At 42.8% G+C, this 25,943-nt stretch overlaps 1 protein-coding gene across 1 annotated transcript; it reads left to right on the top strand.

Annotated features, from left to right (window-relative positions):
* Window positions 1-6,870: 6,870 nt before the first annotated feature.
* LOC139172300 (protein NATD1) lies at window positions 6,871-22,879 on the top strand. The gene is made up of 3 exons (XM_070761264.1): window positions 6,871-7,312; window positions 12,955-13,073; window positions 20,398-22,879. The coding sequence occupies exons 1-3, from the start codon at window positions 7,213-7,215 to the stop codon at window positions 20,512-20,514; spliced, it is 336 nt and encodes a 111-aa protein (XP_070617365.1). The 5' UTR covers window positions 6,871-7,212; the 3' UTR covers window positions 20,515-22,879.
* The last annotated feature ends 3,064 nt before the right edge of the window (window positions 22,880-25,943 follow it).

The following is a 25,943-nucleotide window of genomic DNA, read 5'->3' as shown; positions in this document are numbered from 1 at the left end:
TTATCCCAGGCATGTTTAAATTCAGTTACTGTGGATTGACCAACCACATCTGCTGGAAGTTTGTCCCAAGGATCTACTACTCTTTCAGTCAAATCATATTTTCTCATGTTGCTTTTGACCTTTTCCCCAACTAACCTCAGATTGTGCCCCCTTGTTCTTGTGTTCACTTTCCTATTAAAAACACTTCCCTCCTGGACCTTATTTAACCCTTTCACATATTTAAATGTTTCGATCATGTCCCCCCTTTTCCTTCTGTACTCCAGACTGTACAGATGGAGTTCATGAAGTCTTTCCTGATACGTTTTATGCTTAAGACCTTCCACCATTCTTGTAGCCCGTCTTTGGACCCCTTCAATTTTGTCAATATCTTTTTGTAGGTGAGGTCTCCAGAACTGAACACAGTATTCCAAATGGGGTCTCACCAGCGCTCTATATAGCGGGATCATAATCTCCCTCTTCCTGCTTGTTATACCTCTAGCTATGCAGCCAAGCATCCTACTTGCTTTCTATCTCCCTTCCTGTCTGTCACCTATCTATATCATGTATGTATCATCTATCTCTCTATTGATAATCTCTCTATCATATCTTTCTCTCTCTCTCATCTATCTTTTCTGTCTATCTGTCTGTTGGTCTGTCTGTCTATCATTCCTCTCATACATCTACATCATCTATCTATATATCTATATAGATAGATATAGATATCTCTATATATCTATCTATATATTTATATGTTGTAAGCTGCTCCGAGTATTCGGAGAGTGGCGGCATATAAATTTAATTTAATAACAACAACAACAACAACAATAATAATAATAATAAATAATTTAATTAAAGCTCTGTGCAAATAGATGGGAGAATTTAACCAGCAAAGGTTAAATTGTGCAATTTTTCTGACGGGCGTGTTCTGCCCCCTACTGACCATTGAATAAATTACAGAATCCACCCAGTGAATTTCATTGGAAAGCACAGGAAATTACAGTGATACCTTGTCTTACAAACTTAATTGGTTCCCGGATGAGGTTCTTAAGGTGAAAAGTTTGTAAGACGAAACAATGTTTCCCATAGGAATCAATGGAAAAGCGATTAATGCGTGCAAGCCCAAAACTCACCCCTTTTGCCAGCCGAAGCGCCCGATTTTGTGCTGCTGGGATTCCCCTGAGGTTCCCCTCCATGGGAAACCCCACCTCTGGACCTCTGTGTTTTTGCGATGCTGCGATTTCACTGAGGCTCCCCTCTCTGGGAACCCCCACCACCAGACTTCTGTTGCCAGCGAAGCGCCCGTTTTTGCGCTGCTGGGATTCCCCTGCTGGGATTCCCCTGCAGCATCACAAAAACACAGAAGTCTGGAGGTGGGGTTTCCCATGGAGGGGAGTCTCAGGGGAATCCCAGCAGCGCAAAAATGGGTGCTTCGCTGGCAACGGAAGTCCGGAGGCAGGGCATCCCAGCGGTGGTGGTGGGTTTGTAAGGTGAAAATAGTTTGTAAGAAGAGGCAAAAAAATCTTAAACCCCGGGTTTGTATCTCGAAAAGTTTGTATGATGAGGCGTTTGTAAGATGAGGTGTCACTGTATTTGGTTTTTATGACTTTTATTAATTTTTAGTAATGTGACCAATCGTCCTCCTTTAGGGAAGAGAGTCCTTCTTTTGTAGGCTCTGTCCTTCTTCAAAAAGTGTCCTCCTATCTGTCCTCCTTCTCAATACTTTTAAAACTAATCTGTCAATCTCTGTATTCAGAGACGCCGTGCCGAACTGTTACGTGTCATGTTTGGAAAGACGCGGTTATGAAACACATGCGCAGAGCGCAGGAGAACTTCTCCTGTCTTGCACTGGCCTCCCACCATTGCCTCTCTATTATACATTCGCTGGCTGGGGATTTCTGGGAGTTGAAGTCCAAATATCTTCAAGTTGTCAAGGTTGGGAAACATTGTACTACAGTGTATGTGTATGTACACACACGCACGGACAGCTCCTCTAAAATTATACACATTCAACCTTATTTACTGCAATAGGAAAAACATACCCAGAGCCCAGAAGGGAAAAAATGGGGTTTTCTACTGGTTCTGCATACCTGATCGTACCTGTAGAAGCCTATCACTGAATGGTTGCCTTCTTTTCCGGGCCTGTAGATCTGGTGGCCCGAAGAATCGATGAAGTGCATAAATAAACAACCGGCAGATACTAGAGGTCTTATCTCTCTCCACCCACCTCCATTCCTGGCATTCTTTCTGATAAAGTTCCCGTAGAATGTACGGAACACACAATCCTCTAAAGAGCATCATGGTAACTTCTTCCTGGAATGGAAGAAAGGCTCTTCCTTTATGTTACATAGTTAGTTCCCCGCCTGAGACCCAGAAACACACAGATGATTAAAATATCAATGAAGTCTTGAGGAGCTACTACTAACGCTACTACTAACCAGAGCATACAAAACTTTCGCCAGACCAATCCATGAATACAGCTCATCTGTATGGAACCCGCACCGCATTTGTGAATGTGAATTATTTATTTATTTATTCATTCATTCATTCATTCATTCATTCATTCATTCATTCATTCATTCATTTATTTATTTATTTATTTATTAGATTTGTATGCTGCCTCTCTCCGAAGACTCGGGGCGGCTCACAACACGTGGAAACAAATCATAAATAATCTAAATTTAAAATTTTAAAGATTTAAAAAGACCCCATATACTAACAGACAGACACAAGCATACCATATATAAATTAAACATGCCCAACTGAATATATATTCAGTTATATATTATTATAATAATGATGATGATAATAATAATAATCATAATAATAACAACAACAACAACAACAACAACAACAATAATAATAATAATAACAACAACAACAACAACAACAACAACAACAATAATAATAATAATATGAAACAATCGATCACATACCCAGCTGCTGCAAAAAGATCGCACAGACTGACTACAAGCGTAGACATGATGCTGTGGCACAGATGATCCACTGGAACTTGTGCCGGAACTACCATTTACCAGTGGCAAAGAACTGGTGGGATCATAAGCCCGAAAAAGTGGTCGAAAATGAGCAAGCAAAACTACGGTGGGACTTCCAACTTCAGACTGACCGAATTCTGAAGCATAACACACCAGACATTGTGATCGTGGAGAAAAAGAAAGTATGGATCATCGACATCGCAATCCCAGGAGACAGCAGAATTGAGGAGAAGCAGCTAGAGAAATTAGTGAAATACAAAGATCTAAAAATCGAGCTGCAACGACTCTGGCATAAGCCCGTGAAAGTGGTCCCAGTGGTACTTGGTCCTGTCAACTAAACAATGTCGGTTGGCGGGCCCCAGGGGAAGAGCCTTCTCTGTGGCAGCCCCGACTCTCTGGAACCAACTCCCCCCGGAGATTAGAACTGCCCCTACTCTTCCTCCCTTCCGTAAAGTTCTTAAAACCCACCTTTGCCGTCAGGCATGGGGGAACTGAAACATCTCCCCCGGGCATGTACAATTTATGTTTAGTATGTTTGTGTGTGTGCTTGTTAGTACATTGGGGTTCTTTTTAAAAACTTTTTTAAATATTTAAATTTATTTGACTCTATTTGGATTTGTTTATGCTTTGTTCTGAGCCGCCCCGAGTTCGCGGAGAGGGGCGGCATACAAATCTAAATAAATAAATAAATAAATAAACAAACAAACAAACAAACAAACAAACAACAACAACAATTTATTAGATTTGTATGCCTCCCCTCTCCAAGGACTCGGAGCAGCTCACAACAGAATACAATATCACAAATCCAAGTACTGTATTAAAAACACTTGAAATACCCATTATTAAAATCATACAACTCAGACAAACCATAAACAATTCTACCATAGCCTTAATATAGCCTAGGGGCAACTCAGTTACCCCATGCCTGGAGACATAGGTGGGTTTTGAGTAGCTTACAAAAGGCAAGGAGGGTGAGGGCGGTTCTAACCTCCAGGGGGAGTTGATTCCAGAGGGTTGGGACCGCCACAGAGAAGGCTCTTCCCTAGGTCCCGCCAGATGACATTGTTTAGTCGACGGGACCCGGAGAAGGCCAACTCTGTGGGACCTTATCGGACATTGGGATTCGTGCGGCAGAAGACGGTCCCGAAGGTATTCTGGCCCGATGCCATGTAGGGCATAATAATAATAATAATAATAATAATAATAATAATAATAATTTATTAGATTTGTATGCCGCCCCTCCCTGGGTCATAGGGTTGGACTAGAAGATCTCCAAGGTCCCTTCCAACTTTATTATTACTATTTTTATTACTAATTAACTGGTAGAACGACTTGCCTCCAGAAGCTGGGAATACTCCAACAATGGAGTTTTTAAAGAAGAGATTATACAAACATTTGTCTGAAATAGTGTAGGTTCTCCTGCTTGAGCAGAGAGGCGGCATACAAATCTAAATAATAATAAATAAAATAAAAAGCAAATTCAATGGCTGAAAAAAAAAGAAATCAACCGCGTTTCTAACTTGCTAATTCTGATTTGCTCTTTGGAATCGGTTGGGGTGATGAGTCATGTTTTCTAATCTTTGTGTTTCTTTCAGTTAATCTCTGGCAGGAACTCATACAATGGTACCAGGGCAGGCCCTGTTTCCTGACAAATGCTCAGAGCATTAAAAATCTGATCTCTCCAAGGAGCGCATAGTCAAATTAATCTCCACCAACGTACATGTTTCCTTTCTGTGGCCTGACCTTGTTCTTCCCTCCCTTTGTGGTCAGTTTTAGCTGGTCCCTCACCCCGAGTAGCAACTTTTTGCAACAACATCGTCAAAAAGGCTTCAAGAGATAATTAATAATTTTGTATTATGAATTTTTTTCCCCCTGGGATTATACAAGAGTTACTAACAAAATACTGCATTTTATTGTACTGGATTTAGAAGATATTTGGCGTTGTATTAAAGTGTATGAAGGAAAAAAGAATAACAATTTTTATATCGGAAAAGAGTTCTTAACCTGCTGCAATGTCCTGCCTGTCAGCGACTACTTCAGCTTCAACCACAACAACACAAGAGCACACAACAAATTTAAACTTAATATTAACCGCTCCAAACTTGACTGTAAAAAATATGACTTCAGTAACTGAGTTGTCAAAGCGTGGAACTCATTACCGGACTCCATAGTGTCATCCCCAAACCCCCAACACTTTACCCTTAGATTATCTACACTTCACCTATCCAGATTCCTAAGAGGTCAGTAAGGGGCGTGTACAAGTGCACTAGAGTGCCTTCCATCCCCTGTCCTATTGCTCTCCTATATCTCCTACACCTTTCTTCTGTTCCTATATCTCTTCTTCTATTCTTTCATTGATATGTTCTACTACTATACCTTCTTTTCTATTATTTCTTAGATATATTTTACTATGAGTATCTCCTCTATAACCTTCATCATGTATTTTACTATGTGTATATAGATATATACCCACTAAAACCCTCATTGAGTATTGGACAAAATAAATAAATAAAATAAATAAATAAACCTAATCCTACGTAGCTTCTGCTCTAGTAATCTCACACTACTAACCAGAGCATACAAAACGTTCGCCAGACCAATCCTTGAACACAGCTCATCTGTCTGGGAGCCACACCACATTTCGAACATAAACACTCTAGAAAACGTCCAGAGATACTTTACCAGAAGAGCCCTTCACTCCTCCACTCGCAACAGAATCCCCTCCGCAACTAGACTGACAATCCTAGGTTTAGAAAGCTTAGAACTACGTCGCCTTAAACACGACCTAAGCATAGCCCCCAAAATCATCTGCTACAACGTCCTTCCTGTCAATGACTACTTCAGCTTCAACCACAACAACACACGAGCACGCAACAGATAGAAACTTAAAGTAAACCGCTCTAAATTTGACTGCAGGAAATACGACTTTAGTAACCAAGTAGTCAATGCATGGAACTCACTACCTGCTACCTGCACTAACAAGCTAAGCAAGGTTAGAGCCGGTTAATGCATCCCCAAATTCCAAATAGCCTCGATAGGGAAATTTAAAAACAAAAATTTCTCTGAAACAATAGTAGTATACTAATTTCAGGTTGCTGTCCAGAAAATTAGAAAGTTGTGTTCATTTATTTTATTTATAAATTATATATGTGTGTGTGTGTATGTGTATACATATATACTGTATAATTTGAAATATATATACATATAATTTGAAATTAAGGGAGACTAGGATAGATCTAGTTCGGCCTTGTTCTGGTCTCATCAGCTAGCCATACCCTCACTGGGATTTGAACTTTGACAGAAAAAATATATGCATAGATAGATAGATAGATAGATAGATAGATAGATAGATAGATAGATAGATAGACAGACAGACAGACAGACAGACAGACAGACAGACAGAGATAGACACACACATACACACACACACACACACACACAGAGCTCAAAAAAATAAAGGGAACACTTAAACAACACAATATAACTCCAAATCAAACTTCTGTGAAATCAAACTGTCCACTTAGGAAGCAACACTGATTGACAGTCAATTTCAATGAGAATATTTCATTGATTCAGATCTAAGATGTGTTCTTTGAGTGTTCCCTTTATTTTTTTGAGCAATGTATGTATGTATGTATGTATGTATGTATGTATGTATGTATGTATGTATGTATGCATAAATATACATAAATATAACCCTATAAATAATAAATAAATATAAATATGTATAAATATATACATATGTATAAATAAAAAACGCGGCTCCTTTAAGAATGGAACGGAATGTATCAAAACAAAAGCGCGGGCCGCCCATTGGCCGCCCGGCGGCCACGTGACCCCACAGCTGATTTCCTGCGCTTTTATCCCCCCTCGCCTTTGATCTCTTCTCGCTGCTGCTTCGCGCTCCGGAGTTGCGGGCTTCACGGCCGGAGGGGGGGCTTTTTTCTTTTTCTCGCGGCCCCCCGCTTCTTCTTCCTCCTCCTCTTCTTCCCATTGCAAACTTTCCCGGCCGGAGAAGCGTCCAGCTGCCCGCGAGGCTCCATTGACCAATATTAGAGGGGGGGGGGAGAGAGGAGACCCCAACCCCAAATTCCACTTTCTCTTTTCCTCCGCTGGGCTTTCCCTTTCTTCTCCCCCCCCCCCCCCCGCGAGGACAAAAGGCGAAAGCGCCCGACTGGGTGTTGGTGGGCGGTGGGGGAAAAATCCCCCCCGGTGGATTATTTTTTTGGGGGGGTCTCCAATGGCGCAAGCGGCTCCCCTCAACCTGCTGGAGCCCGCCGGCTTCCCCATCCAGGTGGAGCACGATCGGAAGCGGAGGCAGTTCACCGTCCGCTTGAACGGTAAGGGCGCCCCCCCAAATGGGGTGGGGAGAAGGCTGGAGAGAGAGAGAGACCCCCCCGGGGTGCCTTTCTTGCAATACGAGGGGGGGGTAAGGCAGAGACACCCCCTCCCATTGGTGATCCGGCCATCCCATCAGAGTTGGGGGGGGGTTGCAAGCAAGTTGGGGGGTCTTGGGGAGGTTTGCAAGCCTGGGGGGGGGTCTTTTTCTCTTCACCACCTGACAAGGCAGAGCTCCCCACCCCCCTTGGTGATCCAGCAGAATTGGGGGAGGGTTTACAAGCGGGGCGTGTGTGTTCTTGGCCATCTGGTAAGGCAGAAACCCCTACCCCAATTGGTGATCGAGCAATCCCATCAGAGATGGGGGTCTTGCAAGCTGGGGTGAGGTCTTTTCCTCCCCAACGTTTTGGCTTAATCAACCCCTCCCTTGGTGATCCAGACATCCCATCAGAAATGGGGGGTTTGCAAATCTGGGGGGGGGGTTGATTAAACTGGAGATTAAGCAGACAGGAATGGAGGGGAGTGAGAAAGCTTGGATTTCAAACCCCCCCTGGTGCCCCCCACCGCCCAGCTTGGCTTAAACCTCCCCTTCACTTTCTATTTTTAAAACCCCGGGCTGAGATGATGGAGCTGGACTACAGGGGTAGGCAGAGTGGGCTCTTCTATGACATGTGGACTTCAACTCCCAGAATTCCTGAGCCAATCGGGCTTGCTCAGGAATTCTGGGAGTTGAAGTCCACAAGTCATAGAAGAGCCAACTTTACCTATCCCTGAGCCTTGACATGGCCTTGGGACGATTTTTAACCTCTAGTATTGTTCTGCTTTGAGACCTCCCTGGATTTATTTTGGGGTTGGGGGCAGTGTTCCCTCTAATTTTTTGGGGGGGTGGGCAGAAAAGTATAGTGTCTGAGCGGCAGTCCCTTCGGGACTGGGCGGCACAGAAATAAAGAAATAAAGAAATAAATACTGTGTGCCTATAACAGTGAGCTCATAATAGGGCAACTCTATCAATATCAAAATGCCACTTAAATAGTTGAGCTAGTTTCAAACTAGATTTTGATTTTCTTTCTCTCTTCCTTACTCCCATTCTTTTTCTTTTTCTTTTCCTTCCTCTCTTTTTTCTATCTGTTTCTCTCTCTTCCTCTCTCTCTCCTTCCCTCTCACTCTTTCCCTCTCGGCTTCTGGGCAGGTTTGGAAAACTCTGAGTTGATGATGATTTTTAAGTGAGCGATTGCTCACTGCTCAGCTTAGAGGGAACTATGGTTGGGGGAGTGCAGTTGCTGAACTTGGGTCTCTTGGAGAGAGAAAAGGGCGCCTTCTCCTTGAGTTGGGTTCAACTTTCTCAATTTGCAGTCAAGGGTTGACAGTTGGAAGGGGGGGGATTGACTTGGATTGACTTTGGCTTGGATTGACTTCGGGAGGCTTGGCAAGCCACCAATGCTGTCTTGCTTCAAGGCCTCTCTGACACGTTTCCCTTCTGCTTAAACCAGCGGTAGGCCAAGTTGCCTCTTCTATGACATGTGGACTTCAACTCCTACAATTCCTGAGCTAGCATGATTGGCTCAGGAATTCTGGGAGTTGAAGTCCACAAGTCATATAAGAGCCAATTTGGCCTACCCCTGTTTAAACCATGGCTTGTGGCCAAGCTATGATGGATAAACTTGCAAAGGGTTGGGTTTGCAGAACTGAGTTAAACCAAAGAACATCCCACAATGAGTTCGAACAGCATTGGCTAAATATGGAAAGTTTTCAGCCCAGCGGACTTCAACTCCCAGAATTCCCCAGCTGGTGTAGTTTTTCAGCTGAAAGAAAAACCTTTGGAGAGAAAGAAACCCAATGAAGTTTGATTTATAATTCGGGCAGACACAGGAATTCTGGGAGTTGAAGTCCACTCGTCTGAAAAGTTTTAGAAACATAGAAGATTGACAGCAGAAAAAGACCTCATGGTCCATCTAATCTGCCCTTGTACTATTTCCTGTACTTTATCTTAGGATGGATCTATGCTTATCCCAGACATGTTTAAATTCAGTTCCTGTGGCTTTACCAACCATGTCTGCTGGAAGTTTGTTCCAAGCATCTACTACTCTTTCAGTCAAATAATATTTTCTCAAATTGCTTCTGATCTTTCCCCCAACTAACCTCAGATTGTGCCCCCTTGTTCTTGTGTTCATTTTCCTATTAAAAACACTTCCCTCAATTTGAAAAAAGGGATTTAGCAAAATGTATCGATCTAAGCCTGTGTGATTTGTGGCTTAGAGCAGTGTTCCCCAACCTTGGCAACTTGAAGATATCTGCATTCGCTGGCTGGGGAATTCTGGGAGTTGAAGTCCAGATATCTTCAAGTTCCCAAGGTTGGGAAACACTGGCTTAGAGGTTTGGAGTAGATCAGAGAGCCTGGTCTTTATTTTGTACCGGTAGTTAAACCATGGTTTAATTATAGGAAGTGCAAACTAGTTTCTGGTATAGTATATGCTTGAGCTAATAATGCATGTTTGTCTCTTTTGAACTCTCTTTGATTTTCACTTTTAAAAAGTTAGCAATGTTCGTTAAAGTTTGTCCTTGCTTTATTCAAACAACAGGCTGCGTTAAAAGGAATAAACAACTCCAAAAAATGAACGTGGCTTATAGGACAGAGATGGCTGCTAAACGGCTGAAAATAGAAATAAACAGAATTGGCTTTTTTTAAACTCTGGGGCCTGGCGTTGCTGAGAATGATCTACTGTCTTTGGACAATGGGCAAGAGTAAAGAGCGCATGAATTTTGCAGGCTGGGAAGAGCGCTCGGGCAGCCAAAGGAATCAAGCTTTCCTTAAATAGCACAAGGTTAAAATAGTTCCGTAGTGAGGGATTGCAAAGGAAACCAGCCGGGGTTATAAATCAAAGCTCATCGGGGAGGCTGGTTTCTCTCTAAAGGTTTTGTTTTGGCTAAAAAAGATTTTTGCAAAAGCGTCTTTTGAATTCTCTCCGGGTTGGGAAGAGAGAATAGTGGATTTTTAGCCATATTTATACAAGAAAACAGAGCATTTGAGGGAGGGGTGGGCAATCAGAAAAACATACGCTTGTATTTAAGCATGAATCCCAGCGTCCGATGAGGGCCCACAGGGTTGGCCTTCTCGGGGTCCCATTGGCTAGACAAAGTTGGTCGGCGGGGCCACGTGGGAGGGCCTTCTCAGTGGCAGCTCCAGTTTTCTGGAACTAACTAGCCAGCCATTAAGAAAACCCATCCTGGCTGAGGAATTCTGGAAATTGAAGTCCACAAGTCTTCAAGTTGCCAAGTTTGAAGACCTCTCGCATAGATAGACCAATGTTTTTTGTTTTTTTTTAATTATTATTATTATTATTATTATTATTATAGTATTATATTATTATTATTATTATTATTATTATTATTATTATTATTATTATTATTATTATTATTATTATTATCCTTCCCCCTAGGCCATTACAAGTTATGCATGGTATGTTTGTGCGTATGTTTGGTTTTTATAATAAGGGTTTTTAGTTTTTATTAATTGGATTGTACATGCTGTTTTTATCGTTGTTGTTAGCCGCCCCGAGTCTGCAGAGAGGGGCAGCATACAAATCCAATAAATAATAATAATAATAATTAATAATAATAATAATAATAATAATAATTATTATTATTATTATTATTATTATTATTAATTAGATTGTATGCAGCCCCTCTCCGAAGACTCAGAGTGGCTCACAACCTTTTCAACCTTGGGGGCTTGAAGCTGGGTGGACTTCAACTCCCAGCATTCCCCAGCCGGTTTTGTTGGGCTGGGGAATTCTGGGCATTGAAGTCCACACAGCTTCAAGTTGTTAAAGCTAAGAAACATAGAATGGAAGACTGGAAACCTCCTAGTTTTGCAACCTCACGTAGACCTCCCCAACTCCTGCAAATGAAAATCAATGGAGCATCTTTCTCCTGTGTGAAGGTGTCACCCCGTGCACTTAATTTTGGTTAAAGGCATCCTTCTTTGTACATGTCAATCTTGGATGCACACGTCAATCTCAGGACCTGGGGTCAAAAGATACCCTGGGAATTGAAATCCTCACATCTTAAAAGTTACTAAGCTTGAGAAAGACTATTTCACACAATGTGATTTACTAAATAAACTGTGTATCCTATTAGGTTCAAGGTATTTTGTTGAGCCATAATTAAGCAACTTATGTTTTGACTTAGCATTATTCGATAAGCTTGAAGATCGGGGTGAATTTGGCAGGACAATTTGCCCCAAATAAACATTTTGACCTCGGGTGGCCTAGCCAAAGGTTACTTAATTCTGCTTTGCAAAATGGATATTTTCTATAGATTTCCCTTAATAGGAATTGTTTAAAAAGCTGCAATGGACCCCTGGAATTCATTGTCTTGCTTCCAATTTGGCTCTAAGGACAAATCTGAAAATTGTCATTTGGTTTTAATTTGCATTGACAAAACCCCAAAATGTGTGAATACAGTTAGCGGTGGATGATGGAGTTGCAGTCCAAAGGTGAGAAAAGGAAGATTGTGTACTACTAATGTAGTACACTGCATTCCATTTTGGTTGCCACGATGTGAAAAGGATGTTGTAACTCTAGAAAGAGTTCAGAGAAGAGCAACAAAGATGATTAGGGGACTGGAGGCTAAAACATAGGAAGAGTTAGAACAATTAATCCGTGGAACTGCTTGCCACCAGAAGTTGTAAATGCTCCAACACGAAATATTTTAAAGAAGATGTTGGATAACCATTTGTTGGATAACCATCTGCCGCACGAATCCCAGCGACCGATTAAGTCCCACAGAATTGGCGTTCTACGGGTCCCGTTAACTAAACAATGTCGTCTGGCGGGTCCCAGGAGAAGAGCCTTCTCTGTGGTGGCCCCAACTCTCTGGAACCAGCTCCCCCCGGAGATTAGAACTGCCCCCACCCCCCTTGCCTTCAGTAAACTCCTTAAAACTCACCTCTGCCATCAGGCATGGGGGAATTGAGGCATTCCCCCCCCCACTCTCCCCCAGGCCTATACAATTTATGTATGGTATGTCTGTGTGTATGTCTGGTTTAATAATGGGGTTTTTAAATGTTTTTTTTAAATCTATTAGATTTGTCATGAATTGTTTTATTGTATGCTGTGAGCCACCCCGAGTCTACGGAGAGGGGCGGCATACAAATCAAATAAATAAGTAAGTAAGTAAGTAAGTAAGTAAGTAAGTAAGTAAGTAAGTAAGTAAGAAAGAAAGAAAGAAAGAAAGAAAGAAAGAAAGAAAGAAAGAAAGAAAGAAAGAAAGAAAATAAATAAACCAACAAACAAACAAACAAACAAACAAATAAATAAATAAATAAATAAATATGTGTTAAGTGGTGTAGGGTTTCTTGCCTAAGCAGAGGGTTGGATTTGAACAGTGTTTCCCAACCTTGGCAACTTGAAGATACTGTATCTGGACTTCAACTCCCAGAATTCCCCAGCCAGCAAATGCTGGCTGGGGAATTCTGGGAGTTGAAGTCCAGATATCTTCAAGTTGCCAAGGTTGGGAAACACTGGATTAGAAGATCTCCAAAGTCCCTTCCAACTCTGCTATTATTCATTAACGTTTTGTACCGTATTTTAAATTTTCCGTCTATGGCTGTCTCTTGTGACTTGGTTTATCTTTCTACTTGCAGGCTGCCATGACAAAGCTGTTCTGTTGTACGAATACGTAGGGAAGAGGGTGGTTGATCTTCAACACACAGAAGTCCCGGATACTTACAGGGGGAGAGGAATTGCAAAACATCTGGCTAAGGTATGGATTAGCCCTACCCGAAAGAGATCCATGGAGCCTCTCTGTTTTCCCATTCGATCCATTCTAAGTTGTCTCGTTCCGAATACACCCACCAAGATTTACATACTGTGCAGAGAATGTAAAGGTTTTGTAGGGGAAGGAGTTGCCAAGACCTGCCCATGTTTTTCCAACACTCCATAGACTTCATCATCAATATGCAGGTGATACCTAGCTGTACATCTCCACCCCATGTCCAGTCAATGAAGCAGTGGAAGTGACGTCCTGGAGGACAGAAGGAAAAGGGGGGACATGATCGAAACATTTACATGTGTTAAAGGGTTAAATAAGGTTCAGGAGGGAAGTGTTTTTAATAGGAAAATGAACACAAGAACAAGGGGACACAATCTGAAGTTAGTTGGGGGAAACATCAAAAGCAACATGAGAAAATATTATTTGACTGAAAGAGTAGTAGATCCTTGGAACAAACTTCCAGCAGACGTGGTAGAGAAATCCACAGTAACTGAATTTAAACATACCTGGGATAAACATAAATCCATCCTAAGATAAAATACAGAAAGTAGTATAAGGGCAGACTAGATGGACCATGAGTTCTTTTTCTGCCGTCAGACTTCTATGTTTCTATGGAGGCTGTTAGGGTCTGGATGGGTGTCAACAGACTCAAACTCAACCCAGATAAGACGGAGTGGCTGTGGGTTCTGCCTCCCAAGGACAATTCCATCTGTCTGTCCATCACCCTGGGGGGGGGGAGTTATTGACCCCCTCAGAGAGGGTCCACAACTTGGGCGTCCTCCTTGATCCACAGCTCACATTAGAGAAACATCTTTCAGCTGTGGCGAGGGGGGCGTTTGCCCAGGTTCGCCTGGTGCACCAGTTGCGGCCCTATCTGGACCGGGACTCACTGCTCACAGTTACTCATGCCCTCATCACCTCGAGGTTCGACTGCTGTAACGCTCTCTACATGGGGCTACCTTTGAAAAGTGTTCGTAAACTTCAGATCGTGCGGAATGCAGCTGCGAGAGCAATCATGGACTTCCCCAGGTATGCCCATGTCACACCAACACTCCGCAGTCTGCATTGGTTGCTGATCAATTTCCGGTCACAATTCAAAGTGTTGGTTATGACCTATAAAGCCCTTCATGGCATCGGACCAGATTATCTCCGGGACCGCCTTCTGCTGCACAAATCCCAGCGACCTATTAGGTCCCACAGAGTTGGCCTTCTCTGGGTCCCGTCGACTAAACAATGTCATTTGGCAGGTTCCAGGGGAAGAGCCTTCTCTGTGGCGGCCCCGACTCTCTGGAACGAGCTCCCCCTGGAGATTAGAACTGCCCCCACACTCCTTGCCTTCCATAAACTCCTTAAAACCCACCTTTGTCGCCAGGCATGGGGGAATTGAGATATCTCCCCCAGGCCTATACAATTTATGTATGTTATGTTTGTATATACAGTATGTCTGATTAATAATGGGGTTTTTAAAATGTTTTTAAATTATTAGATTTGTTATGAATTGTTCTATTGCTGTTGGGAGCCGCCCCAAGTCTACGGAGAGGGGCGGCATACAAATCTAATAAATAAATAAATAAATAAATTAGTTGTCAATTGGTTTCCGGACACAATTCAAAGTGTTGGTAATGATCTATAAAGCCATACATTGCATCAGACCAGATTACTTACAGAACCGCCTTCTGCCGCATGAATCCCAGCATCTGTTTAGGTCCCACAGAGTTGGCCTTCTCCAGGTCCCGTCAACTAGACAATGCTGCTTGGCGGGGCCTAGGGGAAGAGCCTTCTCTGTGGTGGCCCCGGCCCTCTGGAATCAGCTCCCCCTGGAGATTTGCACTGCTTCCACCTTCCTCGCCTTCCCCAAGAGTCTTAAGACTCATTTATGCTGCCAGTCTTGGGGCGATTAGACCTTAGCCCCCTCGCCGATGAATGTCATGTATGATTGTTGCTTGAATGGGTATGATTGATTTTTAATATAATTAAGGATTTTAGAGTAGTTGCTTAGTTTTAATTAATTGGATTTAGCCTGCTTAAAAAGTGTTATACCTCATGATTCTTGACAAATCTATATTTTCTTTTATGTACAATGAGAGCCTATGCACCAACACAAATTCCTTGGGTGTCCGATCACACTTGGCCAATAAAGAATTCTATTCGAAACATTTAAATATGTTAAAGGGTTAAATAAGGTTCAGGAGGGAAGTGTTTTTAATAGGAAAGTGAACACAAGAACAAGGGGACACAATCTGAAGTTAGTTGGGGGAAAGATCAGAAGCAACGTGAGAAAATATTATTTCACTGAAAGAGTAGTAGATCCTTGGAACAAACTTCCAGCAGACGTGGTTGGTAAATCCACAGTCACTGAATTGAAACATGCCTGTGATAAACATATATCCATTGTAAGATAAAATACAGGAAATAGTATAAGGGCAGACTAGATGGACCATGAGGTCTTTTTCTGCCGTCAGTCTTCTATGTTGCTATTCTATTTTATTCTATTCTATTCTGTTCTATAAAGAATTCTATATAACTCCAAGGAAATCAAACTTCTGTGAAATCAGACTGTCCACTTAGGGAGCAACGCTGATTGACAATCAACTTCATTTTGTTGCCAGCACCTTCAACGTTGTACAGAACAAAGTATTCAATGAGAACATTTCATTCATTCAGATCTAGGGTGTGTTCTTTGAGTGTTCCCTTTATTTATTTATTTTTGAGCCATGTATATTCTTGGTTTAATTTCCATGAAGGCCAATGGGTTTTTACAGCTGCTGTTGTGGGCAGCATTTCAGCGGTCTCATGAAAATTGCCTCGTTGGGCTTTCTCTGCCCGATTCTTTGTGTTATCCTCCGGCCTTTGTTCGTTAAATTAGCTAATGAGCGTGGAGAAACCCGGTAGCAGAGCTGATTACAAACTGGGGGGACTCCAAAGGGATGGAGTGAACTGGTTCGCAATCTGCAATTTATGGATAAGAGGCTTTGGTTTGCAAATTCTAAGCCTGAAGAGGCCCGTTGTGGTATTTCTAAGATCTTGATTTGTCTCTGCGTCTCCGTTTTTTAAAAAATCTTCTCCGGGCTGCTCTGTTGAGGACAATCGTACGATTTCATTGGTCTACCTAAAAAAATCAGATTTGTTCTGCCAGGAGGGAGGCCCGACTGGTGATGAAATACGACATATAATAGAATAGAATAGAATAGGAATAGAATAGAATAGAATTTTTATTGGCCAAGTGTGATTGGACACACAAGGAATTTGTCTTGGTGCATATGCTCTCAGCGTACATAAAATAAAATATACATTTGTCAAGAATCATGTGGTACAACACTTAATGATTGTCATAGGGGTCAAATAAGCAATGAAGAAGCAATATTAATAAAAAATCTTGGGATATAAGCCACAAGTTACAGTCATACAGTCAACATGGGAGGAAATGGGTGAAAGGAATGATGAGAAAAACTAGTAGAATAGAAGTGCAGATTTAGTAGAAAGTCTGACAGTGTTGAGGGAATTATTTGTTTAGTAGAGTGATGGCGTCCAGCATAATGAACTCGTTTGCTGTGTTGTATTGTATTGATGATGATTATGATAATAATTATTAATAATAATACGAAATCCAGCATAGTGAATTCGTTTGCTGTGTTGCATTGTATTGATGATGATTATGATAATAATAATTAATAATAATACGAAATCCAGCATAGTGAATTCATTTGCTGTGTTGTATTGTATTGATGATAATATAATAATAATAATAATAATAATAATAATAATAATAATAATAATAATAATAATAATACCTGGACCGGGAGTCACTTCGCACAGTCACTCATACTTTCATCACCTCGAGGTTTGACTACTGTAATGTTCTCTACATGGGGATACCATTGAAAAGTGTTCGGAAACTTCAGATCGTGCAGAATGCAGTTGCGAGAGCAATCATGGGCTTCCCCAGGTATGCCCATGTCACACCAACACTCCGCAGTCTGCATTGGTTGCCAATCAATTTCCGGTCACAATTCAAAATGTTGGTTATGACCTATAAAGCCCTTCATGGCATCGGACCAGAATATCTCTGGGACCACCTTCTGCTGCACGAATCTCAGCGACTAGTTAGGTCCCACAGAGTGGGCCTTCTCCAGGTCCCGTCGACTAAACAATGTCATTTGGAGGGACCCAGGGGGAGAGCCTTCTCTGTGGTGGCCCCGACCCTCTGGAACCAGCTCCCTCCGGAGATTAGGATTGCCCCCATCCTCCTTGCCTTTTGTAAACACCTTAAAACCTACCTCTGCCGTCAGGCATGGGGGAAATGAGTCATCTCCCCTGGCCTATATAGTTTATGCATGGTATGTTTGTGTGGATGTATTGTTTTAAATAAGGGTTTTTAGATATTTGAATTTTTAGATTTGCTATTGTATATTGTTTTTTACTATTGCTGTGAGCCGCCCTGAGTCTACGGAGAAGGACGGCATACAAATCTAATAAATAATAATAATAATAATAATAATAATAATAATAATACTACGCTGTCTACATGGGGCTACCTTTGAAAAGTGTTCGGAAACTTCAGATCGTGCAGAATGCAGCCGCGAGAGCAATCATGGGCTTTCAAGTCATTGTTTGGTTGACGGGACCCTGAGGAGACGAACTCTGTGGGACCTTACCGGACGCTGGGATTCATGCGGCAGAAGGTGGTCTCGGAGATAATCTGGCTCGATGCCATGTAGGGCTTTATAGGTCATAACCAACACTTTGAATTGTGTCCGAAAACCAATCGGCAGCCAATGCACTATATATGCCATATGTGTATATACATATTACACACAGGCACACAAAAATATACTATATAAAGTGTATGTACACACACGTACACACAGCTTTTCTAAAATTATATACATTCAACCTCATTTCGCAAACTACTCAAGACCCACCTTTATCGCCAGGCATGGGGGAACTGAGACATCCTTCCCCCAGGCTTTTATATTTTATGTTTGGTATGTATGTGTTGTATGGTTTTAAATTGTTGGGGTTTTAGATATGTTTTATTTTAATATTAGATTTGTCTCACTGTTATATTGTTTTTGTATTACTGTTGTGAAACCGCCCCGAGTCTTCGGAGAGGGGCGGCATACAAATCTAATTAATAATAATAATAATAATAATAATAATAATAATAATAATATGAGCTGGGGTGGCGCAGCAGGTAGAGTGCTATACTGCAGGCCACTGAAGCTGACTGTAGATCTGAAGGTCAGCGGTTCAAATCTCATCACCGGCTCAAGGTTGACTCAGCCTTCCATCCTTCTGAGGTGGGTCAAATGAGGACCCGGATTGTGGGGGCAATAGGCTGGCTCTGTTTTTAAAAAGTGCTATGGCTAACATGTTGTAAGCCGCCCTGAGTCCAAGGAGAAGGGTGGCATAAAAATCAATCAAATAGATAGATAGATAGATAGATAGATAGATAGATAGATAGATAGATAGATAGATAGATAGATAGATAATAAATAAATAATAAATAATAATAATAATAATAATAATAATAATAATAATAATAATAATTTACTGCGATAGGAAAAACAAACCCAGAGCCCAGGTTCCCCTGAACTTGTAGTTCCTCTAAAAGCTGGAATATAAACCATGACCTGAGATGACTTTTGCTTAGGTTCGGCTAAAACTTGTTGGGGCCAAGAAGAAAATTGGGCAACGGCGAGTCACGCCTTTCTTCAAACATGGTTGGATTCTTTATGATGATTCAGAAGGGGCAGGAGGAGTCCACACCTATGCTTCCTGGCTAGCAGAAGCCAACATTGCTAGAGAATATTGGGCTCCTGGGTCTATTAGCAACAGCATTTAGACTTTTCTGGCCCTGTTTCTTCCTAGAAGATTCCTAGAGAGGCCCCACAGAGGCTTCTCCCCACCTTTTCCGGCCCTGTTTCCTCCCAGGAGATTCCTAGAGAGGCCCCATGGAGGCTTCTCCCTGCCTTTTCCGGTCCTGTTGCATCCCAGGAGATTCCTAGAGAGGCCCCACGGAGGCTTCTCCCCACCTTTTCCGGCCCTGTTTCCTCCCAGGAGATTCCTGGAGAGGCCCCACGGAGGCTTCTCCCCACCTTTTCTGGCCCTATTTCTTCCTAGAAGATTCCTAGAGAGGTCCCACGGAGGCTTCTCCCCGCCTTTTCCAGCCCTGTTTCCTCCCAGGAGATTCCTAGAGAGCCCCACGGAGGCTTCTCCCCACCTTTTCCGGCCCTGTTTCCTCCCAGGAGATTCCTAGAGAGGCCCCACGGAGGCTTCTCCCTGCCTTTTCTAGTTACAGTTTTGGAGGCTCAGGTTTGTAAGTGAAAAATGGTTCTTGGGAAGAGGCAAAAAAATCTTGAACACCCGGTTCTTATCTAGAAAAACTCGTAAGTAGAGGCGTTCTTAGATAGAGGTACCACTATAATGTGTATCTAAAGATTTGCATTCGTACCATTACTATAGACTGAGAAAAAGTAATGTGGTGCATTGCTTTCTGGGCGACCGTTGTAGTAAGTCTAAATGCTATTTAATAGTTACCTTGTTTTGCAATAGAACGTCTAATGCTGACTCTGGTTGTAAATTGTGCCTTACCTCTGTCTGTCTGTCTGTCTGTCTGTCTGTCTGTCTGTCTGTCTGTCTGTCTGTCTGTCTGTCTATCTATCTATCTATCTATCTATCTATTTTATTAGATTTGTATGCCGCCCCTCTCCATAGACTCAGGGCGGCTCACAACATACAATAGAACAATTCACAACAAATCTAATAATTTTTTTAAAAATTAAAAAAAAAACCCATTATTAAACCAGACATTCACACAGACATAAATTGTATAGGCCCAGGGGAGGGGGGAATACATCAATTCCCCCATGCCTGACGGCAGAGGTGACTTTTAAGGAATTTACGGAAGGCAAGGAGGGTGGGGGCAGTTCTAATCTCCGGGGGGAGCTGGTTCCAGAGAGTTGGGGATGCCACAGAGAAAGCTATTCCCCTGGGACCCGCCAGACGACATTGTTTAGTCGACGGGAGCCAGAGAAGGCCAACTCTGTGGGACCTAACCGGTCGCTGGGATTCGTGCGGCAGAAGGCGGTCCTGGAGATATTCTGGTCCAATGCCATGAAGGGCTTTATAGGTCATAACCAACACTTTGAATTGTGACCGTAAATTGATCGGCAACCAATGCAGACTGCGGAGTGTTGGTGCAACATGGGCATACCTGGGGAAGCCCGTGATTGCTCTCCCAGCTGTTTTAGCTATTTTAGATGCTAACGCTGTTTTTTTTGGGGGGGGGGTTCTTTTTCATCTTTGCTTCCAGGCCGCCTTGGATTTTGTGGTGGAGGAAGACTTGAAAGCCCACCTCACGTGTTGGTACATCCAGAAATACGTCAAGGAGAACCCCCTCCCACAGTACGTGGAACGTTTACAGTCTTAACCTAGAACCTTGCTGGAGATCGCAATCCTGGACCTTCTAGTGACTTAAAGCCGGCCTCGAAGCTGCCATGGGGACCCCTTCACTCTGCTTCTGCACATGCTCAGAGGTCCTACTTTTGAAAGAAAAAAAGAAGCCAGATGGCGTGACTTCTCAACCATGCCTCCAAGCCGTTTGGCTGACCGAGAATTTTTGAGTTTGGATTTGCCTTCGGGTTTTTTTTGTTTCGGCAGGCCCAATTCAACCTCCTACCAGTTGGATGGAATTGTGGCCCATGGGGTGGGTCTGTTTTTTTCAACGCGGGTCGAGCTAAAGCAAGTCCGCTTGGCCAATCTTCTCCTGGAGTATATAGAAGCTGAACTTTTCTGGGCCTCCAACGGTGTGTTTCGAACCCTTGGCTAGGTTGGTCGTGCGGCCACGGGCCGGCTAAACGTGGCACCTTCAACAAGAGGTGAAAATCAACGTGGCGCTTCTGCCCACGAGACCTCACTACCCTCGTGCGCCTACCAAAGCATGGACCGGCATGAAGAAAGAACTTTTAACTGGGACACTTACTCAGTTGACCTCACTAAGGGTAATAGGGCAACGTGCGGGGTGTTTTTGGGGTGACGGTGTGTGAAAGAGAGGATTTGATGGATTCTGACGGACGTTTTGAGGAATGGGCTGCCGTGGCTATTGATCACACTTTGGGTGGGGGGCCTCCCTCCCTTCTCAATCTCCTCAGGTGGGGAGAGATTCCCATGATACAGAAGAAGAGTGAGGGGCTAAGAAGGATGGACACGAGAAAAGGAAGTGCGTGGGAAGAGCGCTGAAGAAACGATGGGCACCTCCAGTGAGAAAAGTCTTTCTAGTTGAGCTGTTGTTCTTTTTTTTTTTTTAAACGGATCCATCATACAGATAGAGTAAGTGAGGTGGCACCCTACAAACTGAACGGCCAAGGAATTAGGAGGTCATCTTTTGAGATGAATGGTCTCACGCCAGAAGGGGAGTGAAACCAAGGGGAGTTTACTCCAGGAACGAAAAAGTTGGCTTTCTAGTTTCGAAGGAAATGTCTTCATTTCTTCAGCCCTTCGCTGACGGCTGAGAAGGGTGGGTCAGAAAGATAGTGGCGGAGGGACGGGACCCTGATAGGGTTATTTAAACTAGGGACGTCCCACCTTGGCAAGTTTTAAGATCTCTGGGAATTCTGAGAATTCTGGGAGTCGAAATCCACCAGTCTTCGGGTTGTCCTGCAACTTTTGAGACTGGTGGGACTTTGACTCCCAGAACCCCCACAGTTCCTTAAAAGTTGCCAAGGTTGGATGCTCCTGTTGAAAACATTACATATCTGCAAAGGAGACGATTGTCAACGTTACCTCTTTAGATTGCAATGGCTTGCAAGATAATACCGTAAGGTTTTGCAGGAAGTTGTAAACTTGTATTTCCTGTTCTGTTCCACCACCAATCCTGGATGGGGGGTTATTTAGTCCGATTGTCCCTAAGCGAAGCACCTTCTAAATGTCTAGGACTACAGTTTCCATCATCCTGAGCCAGTACAGAAGGTGCACACCCTGGGGAAACTTGGTGTATAATAGGAGGAAAGATTTGCTGGGGTTAATTTTGCCCCAGAATTTGAATTCCTTTGGGGGATCGAAGGGTCCCTATCCCTTTCCCCCCCCCCTCTCCACAACCATTTCAGTTCTTTAGATGAGTCTTGGGAATTTCAGGAGAAATAAATGGAGAAAATGAGGCAACGTCACGAATAAAGGGTGGTCACTCGGAGCGGCCAATGGCATCATGTAGTTTGATTCGTGGACGGCTCTAAAATTTTCTGAAACTTGGCAACTGGAAGGTGGTTGGCCTTCAACTCCCAGAATCCCCCTAAAGCATGGGGGTTTCTGGGAGTTGAAGTCCACCTGTCTTAAAGGTGAAGTCCACCTGTCTTAAAGGTGAAGTCCACCTGTCTTAAAGGTGCCACGTTTTTGAGAAAAACACCCATTCTAAAAACATACTAGTGAGAGTCCAGTGGAAGATTTGTGGGAGGGCTGGCATTCTTACACAAACACACACACACAAACCTTATTTGATGGACATCTGCCCTCCCAGTAGATAAGGGGGACATTTTCAGAGAGAGAGAGAGAACTGAAGACAATGGAGGCGCCATGACAGTTATTGAACAATAAGAAGTTCAGGGTTTGTTTTTTTTAATTGCACGACAAGCAGTCTTGACACTGTCTTAATTTTAATATTTTTCTTTCTTTTGTTTTGTAGATGTATTTATATCATCATGGGTTTGTGTATTTTTTGTGTGTTGTTTCCTTTGTGTGTGTGTATTGGGTTTTTTTAGTCTTTACATTTCAATAAAAACTATTCTTTAAAAAGAAAAAAAGACTGCTTGTCGTACAATTAAAAAAAAACCAACCGTGAACTTATTACTGTTCAATAATTGTCATGGCGCTTCCATTGTCTTCAGTTCTCTCTCTCTCTCTCTCTTTCTCTCCCTTTCTCTCCTCTTTCTCTCTCTGTCTCTCTCTCTCTCTGTGTCTCTCTCTTTCTCTCCCTTTCTCTCCTCTTTCTCTCTCTTTCTCTCTCTCTCTCTCTGTCTCTCTCTCTTTCTCTCTCTGTGTCTCTCTCTTTCTCTCTCTCCCTTTCTCTCCTCTTTCTCTTTCTCTTTCTCTCTCTCTCTCTGATCTCCTTATCTAGAAAATACTATTGGGTGCTCAGGAGGAAAAGAGAGAACATTCATCCTAAATAGGACAGGAATATTTTTGCAAAAATATTTTGCAAAAAAAGGTCAGAGTTAGTCTGAAATGCAATATTTCACAAACGCTCCCAATTTCTTCCGGTGATACCCCAACAAAAGTTGATTGAACTTACTGAGATTTTTTTTGCTTCTTTAGTAACACTGGTCTTTTATTTTGGGAGAGAGGAAAAACCCTTCACTTTTCTGCATTTTTAAATGTTTGCTTTGCAGAAGGTCTCCAAAGACAAGCAAGGGGGAAGGCAGGATGATAGCAATTAGGTCCTTATCCTTGAAGGAGTTCTATAAAGTCCAAGGTGATGGAGTGGAGGATCCTCATTTCTCTATTGAAGTATCTCAATTGTAAGTGTCAGTTGTGGTCTGTCCAGAGGTGGTGGAATTCCAGCTGTGGATGAACGTGGCTAGAGATTTTCGGAAGTCCCATTTTTTTCTGGAATGGGGGCAATGAAACATCAGCAGATCTTTGAGAAGAGAAAAAAATACTTGTTGGAGAAAGAACTGGGCATTCATTGTTAGATTGAGGATGGAAAGTCCACCAGAAAGAGCTTCCCAAACCACAGGATGGACACCACTTCAAGAAGCCTTTCTGCCACTCCAACAGCCATCAGCTTAGAAGATTCGGAAGGGGTGGGGTGGGGCCAACTCTGGGTGTCCCCCCCCCTCCCAACGTGGGATTATTTTCACCCTTATTCTATGTGCCTTTCTGACTCAGGACTTCTTAACTATCACCTTTTTTTTAGTTGGTGTACACATGTGTTTGTTTTTTAAACATGTTCCTTCTCGGGTTGTGTTTATGAATAAAGAAGCTGACCCTGTTGCATGAAATATGATTTGTAAAAGTGTGGCTAAGCTGTGTTTGGTCGCTAAAGAGCCCTTGGTGGGGTTGGGGTCTTGGGAGATGATGGGAAAGTGCACAGATTCACTTGTGCTAAAGACTGAAGGGTGTGTCCTCTCTCTTTCCCCCTCCCTTTCTCCTGCTTTCTCTCTCTCTCTCTCTCTTTCTCCTCTCCTCTCTCTTGCTCTCTCTCTCTTGTCTTTCTCCTCTTTCTACCTCTCCTCTCATTTCCCCTCTTTCTTCTCTCCCCTCCCTATCCCCTCCCCTCTCTTTCTCCTCCTCTCTCCTTTTCCCTTCTTCACTCGCCTCCCTTTCTCCTCTCCCCTCTTTCTCCTCTCCTTTCTCCTGCTCTCTCTCTCTTGTCTTTCTCCTCTTTCTCCTTCTCTCCTCTCATTTCCCCTTTCTTCTCTCCCCTCCCTATCCCCTCCCCTCTTTTTCCTGCTCTCTCCTTTCCCCCTCTTCACTTCCCTCCCTTTCTCCTCTCTTGTCTTTCTCCTGCTCTCTCTCTCTTGTCTTTCTCCTCTTTCTCCTTCTCTCCTCTCATTTCCCCTCTTTCTTCCCTCCCCTCCCTATCCCCTCCCCTCTCTTTCTCCTCCTCTCTCCTTTTCCCTTCTTCCCTCCCCTCCCTTTCTCCTCTCCCCTCTTTTTTATTTATTTATTTTATTTTATTTATTTAGTCCAATACACAATAAGGGTTTTAGTGGGTATACATCTATATACACATAGTAAAATACATGATGAAGGTTATAGAGGAGATACTCATAGTAAAATATATCTAAGAAATAATAGAAAAGAAGATAAAGTAATAGAACATATCAATGAAAGAGTAGAAGAAGAGAGATAGGAATAGAAAAAAAGTACAGTAGTCCCTCGCTATACCGCGCTTCACCTACTGCGGCTTCACTTCATCGCGGGTTTCTGAGGAAGTCGATCGGCAGATTTTTTTAAAAAAAATAAAAATCTAAAATTGTAAATACTGTATTTAAATACTGAATCTAAAATAAATACTGTGTGGGAAGGGTTTATAAACACTTAAAACAATGAAAACTTACCAAACAATTACAATATAAATACTTAAATAAGTACTATCAGTCGATAAATTCCCCATCGCGGATTTCACCTATCGCGGCCAGGTCTGGAACGTAACACCAGCGATAGGTGAGGGACTACTGTATAGGAGATATAGGAGAGCAATAGGACAGGGGACGAAGGCACTCTAGTGCACTTGTACTCCCCGCTTGCTGACCTCTTAGGAATCTAGATAGGTCAACCGTAGATAATCTAAGGGTAAAGTGTTGGGGTTTGGGGATGACACTACGGAGTCCGGTAATGAGTTCCACACTTCGACAACTCGGTTACTGAAGTCATATTTTTTACAGTCAAGTTTGGAGCGGTTAATATTAAGTTTGAATCTGCTGTGTGCACTTGTGTCCTCTCCTTTCCCCTGCTTTCTTTCTCCCTCTCTCATTTCCCCTTTCTTTTCTCCCCTCCCTATCCCCTCCCCTCTTTCTCTTGCAACTTTTCAAGCTGAGGTTCAGAGGTAGCAGAAAAAGCTGTTTCTTGGACATTCATAGCCAGTGTTAAGCCACCCATGGAACTGGAAAAGGTGCAAAAAAGGGCAACAAGAATGATCCAGGAAATGGAGCCCCTCCCTTATGATACCATGTTGCAACGCTTTGGTCTCTTCAGCCTTGAAAGATGGCGTTGAAGATGTGACTTGATCGAAGTGTATAAAATCGTGCATGAGATAGAAAAGGTGGATGGAGAAATATCCTTTTCTCTATCACACAATCCCGGGACAAGTGGGCCCTCCCTAAAGCTCATAGGTAAGAAAGTGGGGACAAATAAAGGGGAATA

This window comes from Erythrolamprus reginae, chromosome 9, assembly GCF_031021105.1.
Source record: "Erythrolamprus reginae isolate rEryReg1 chromosome 9, rEryReg1.hap1, whole genome shotgun sequence".
NCBI lineage: Eukaryota > Metazoa > Chordata > Lepidosauria > Squamata > Dipsadidae > Erythrolamprus > Erythrolamprus reginae.
The sequence above is the reverse complement of the archived record's forward strand: the minus strand, read 5'-3'. Positions and strand labels throughout refer to the sequence as shown.

What these genes read in the sequence shown, in the direction of transcription:
- LOC139172300 (XM_070761264.1), top strand. Translation starts at nt 7,213, where the DNA reads ATGGCGCAAGCGGCTCCCCTCAACCTGCTGGAGCCCGCCGGCTTCCCC. An exon ending in GTTCACCGTCCGCTTGAACG is followed by an intron (nt 7,313 to 12,954) that starts GTAAGGGCGCCC and finishes TTCTACTTGCAG; the next exon opens with GCTGCCATGACAAAGCTGTT. An exon ending in TTGCAAAACATCTGGCTAAG is followed by an intron (nt 13,074 to 20,397) that starts GTATGGATTAGC and finishes CTTTGCTTCCAG; the next exon opens with GCCGCCTTGGATTTTGTGGT.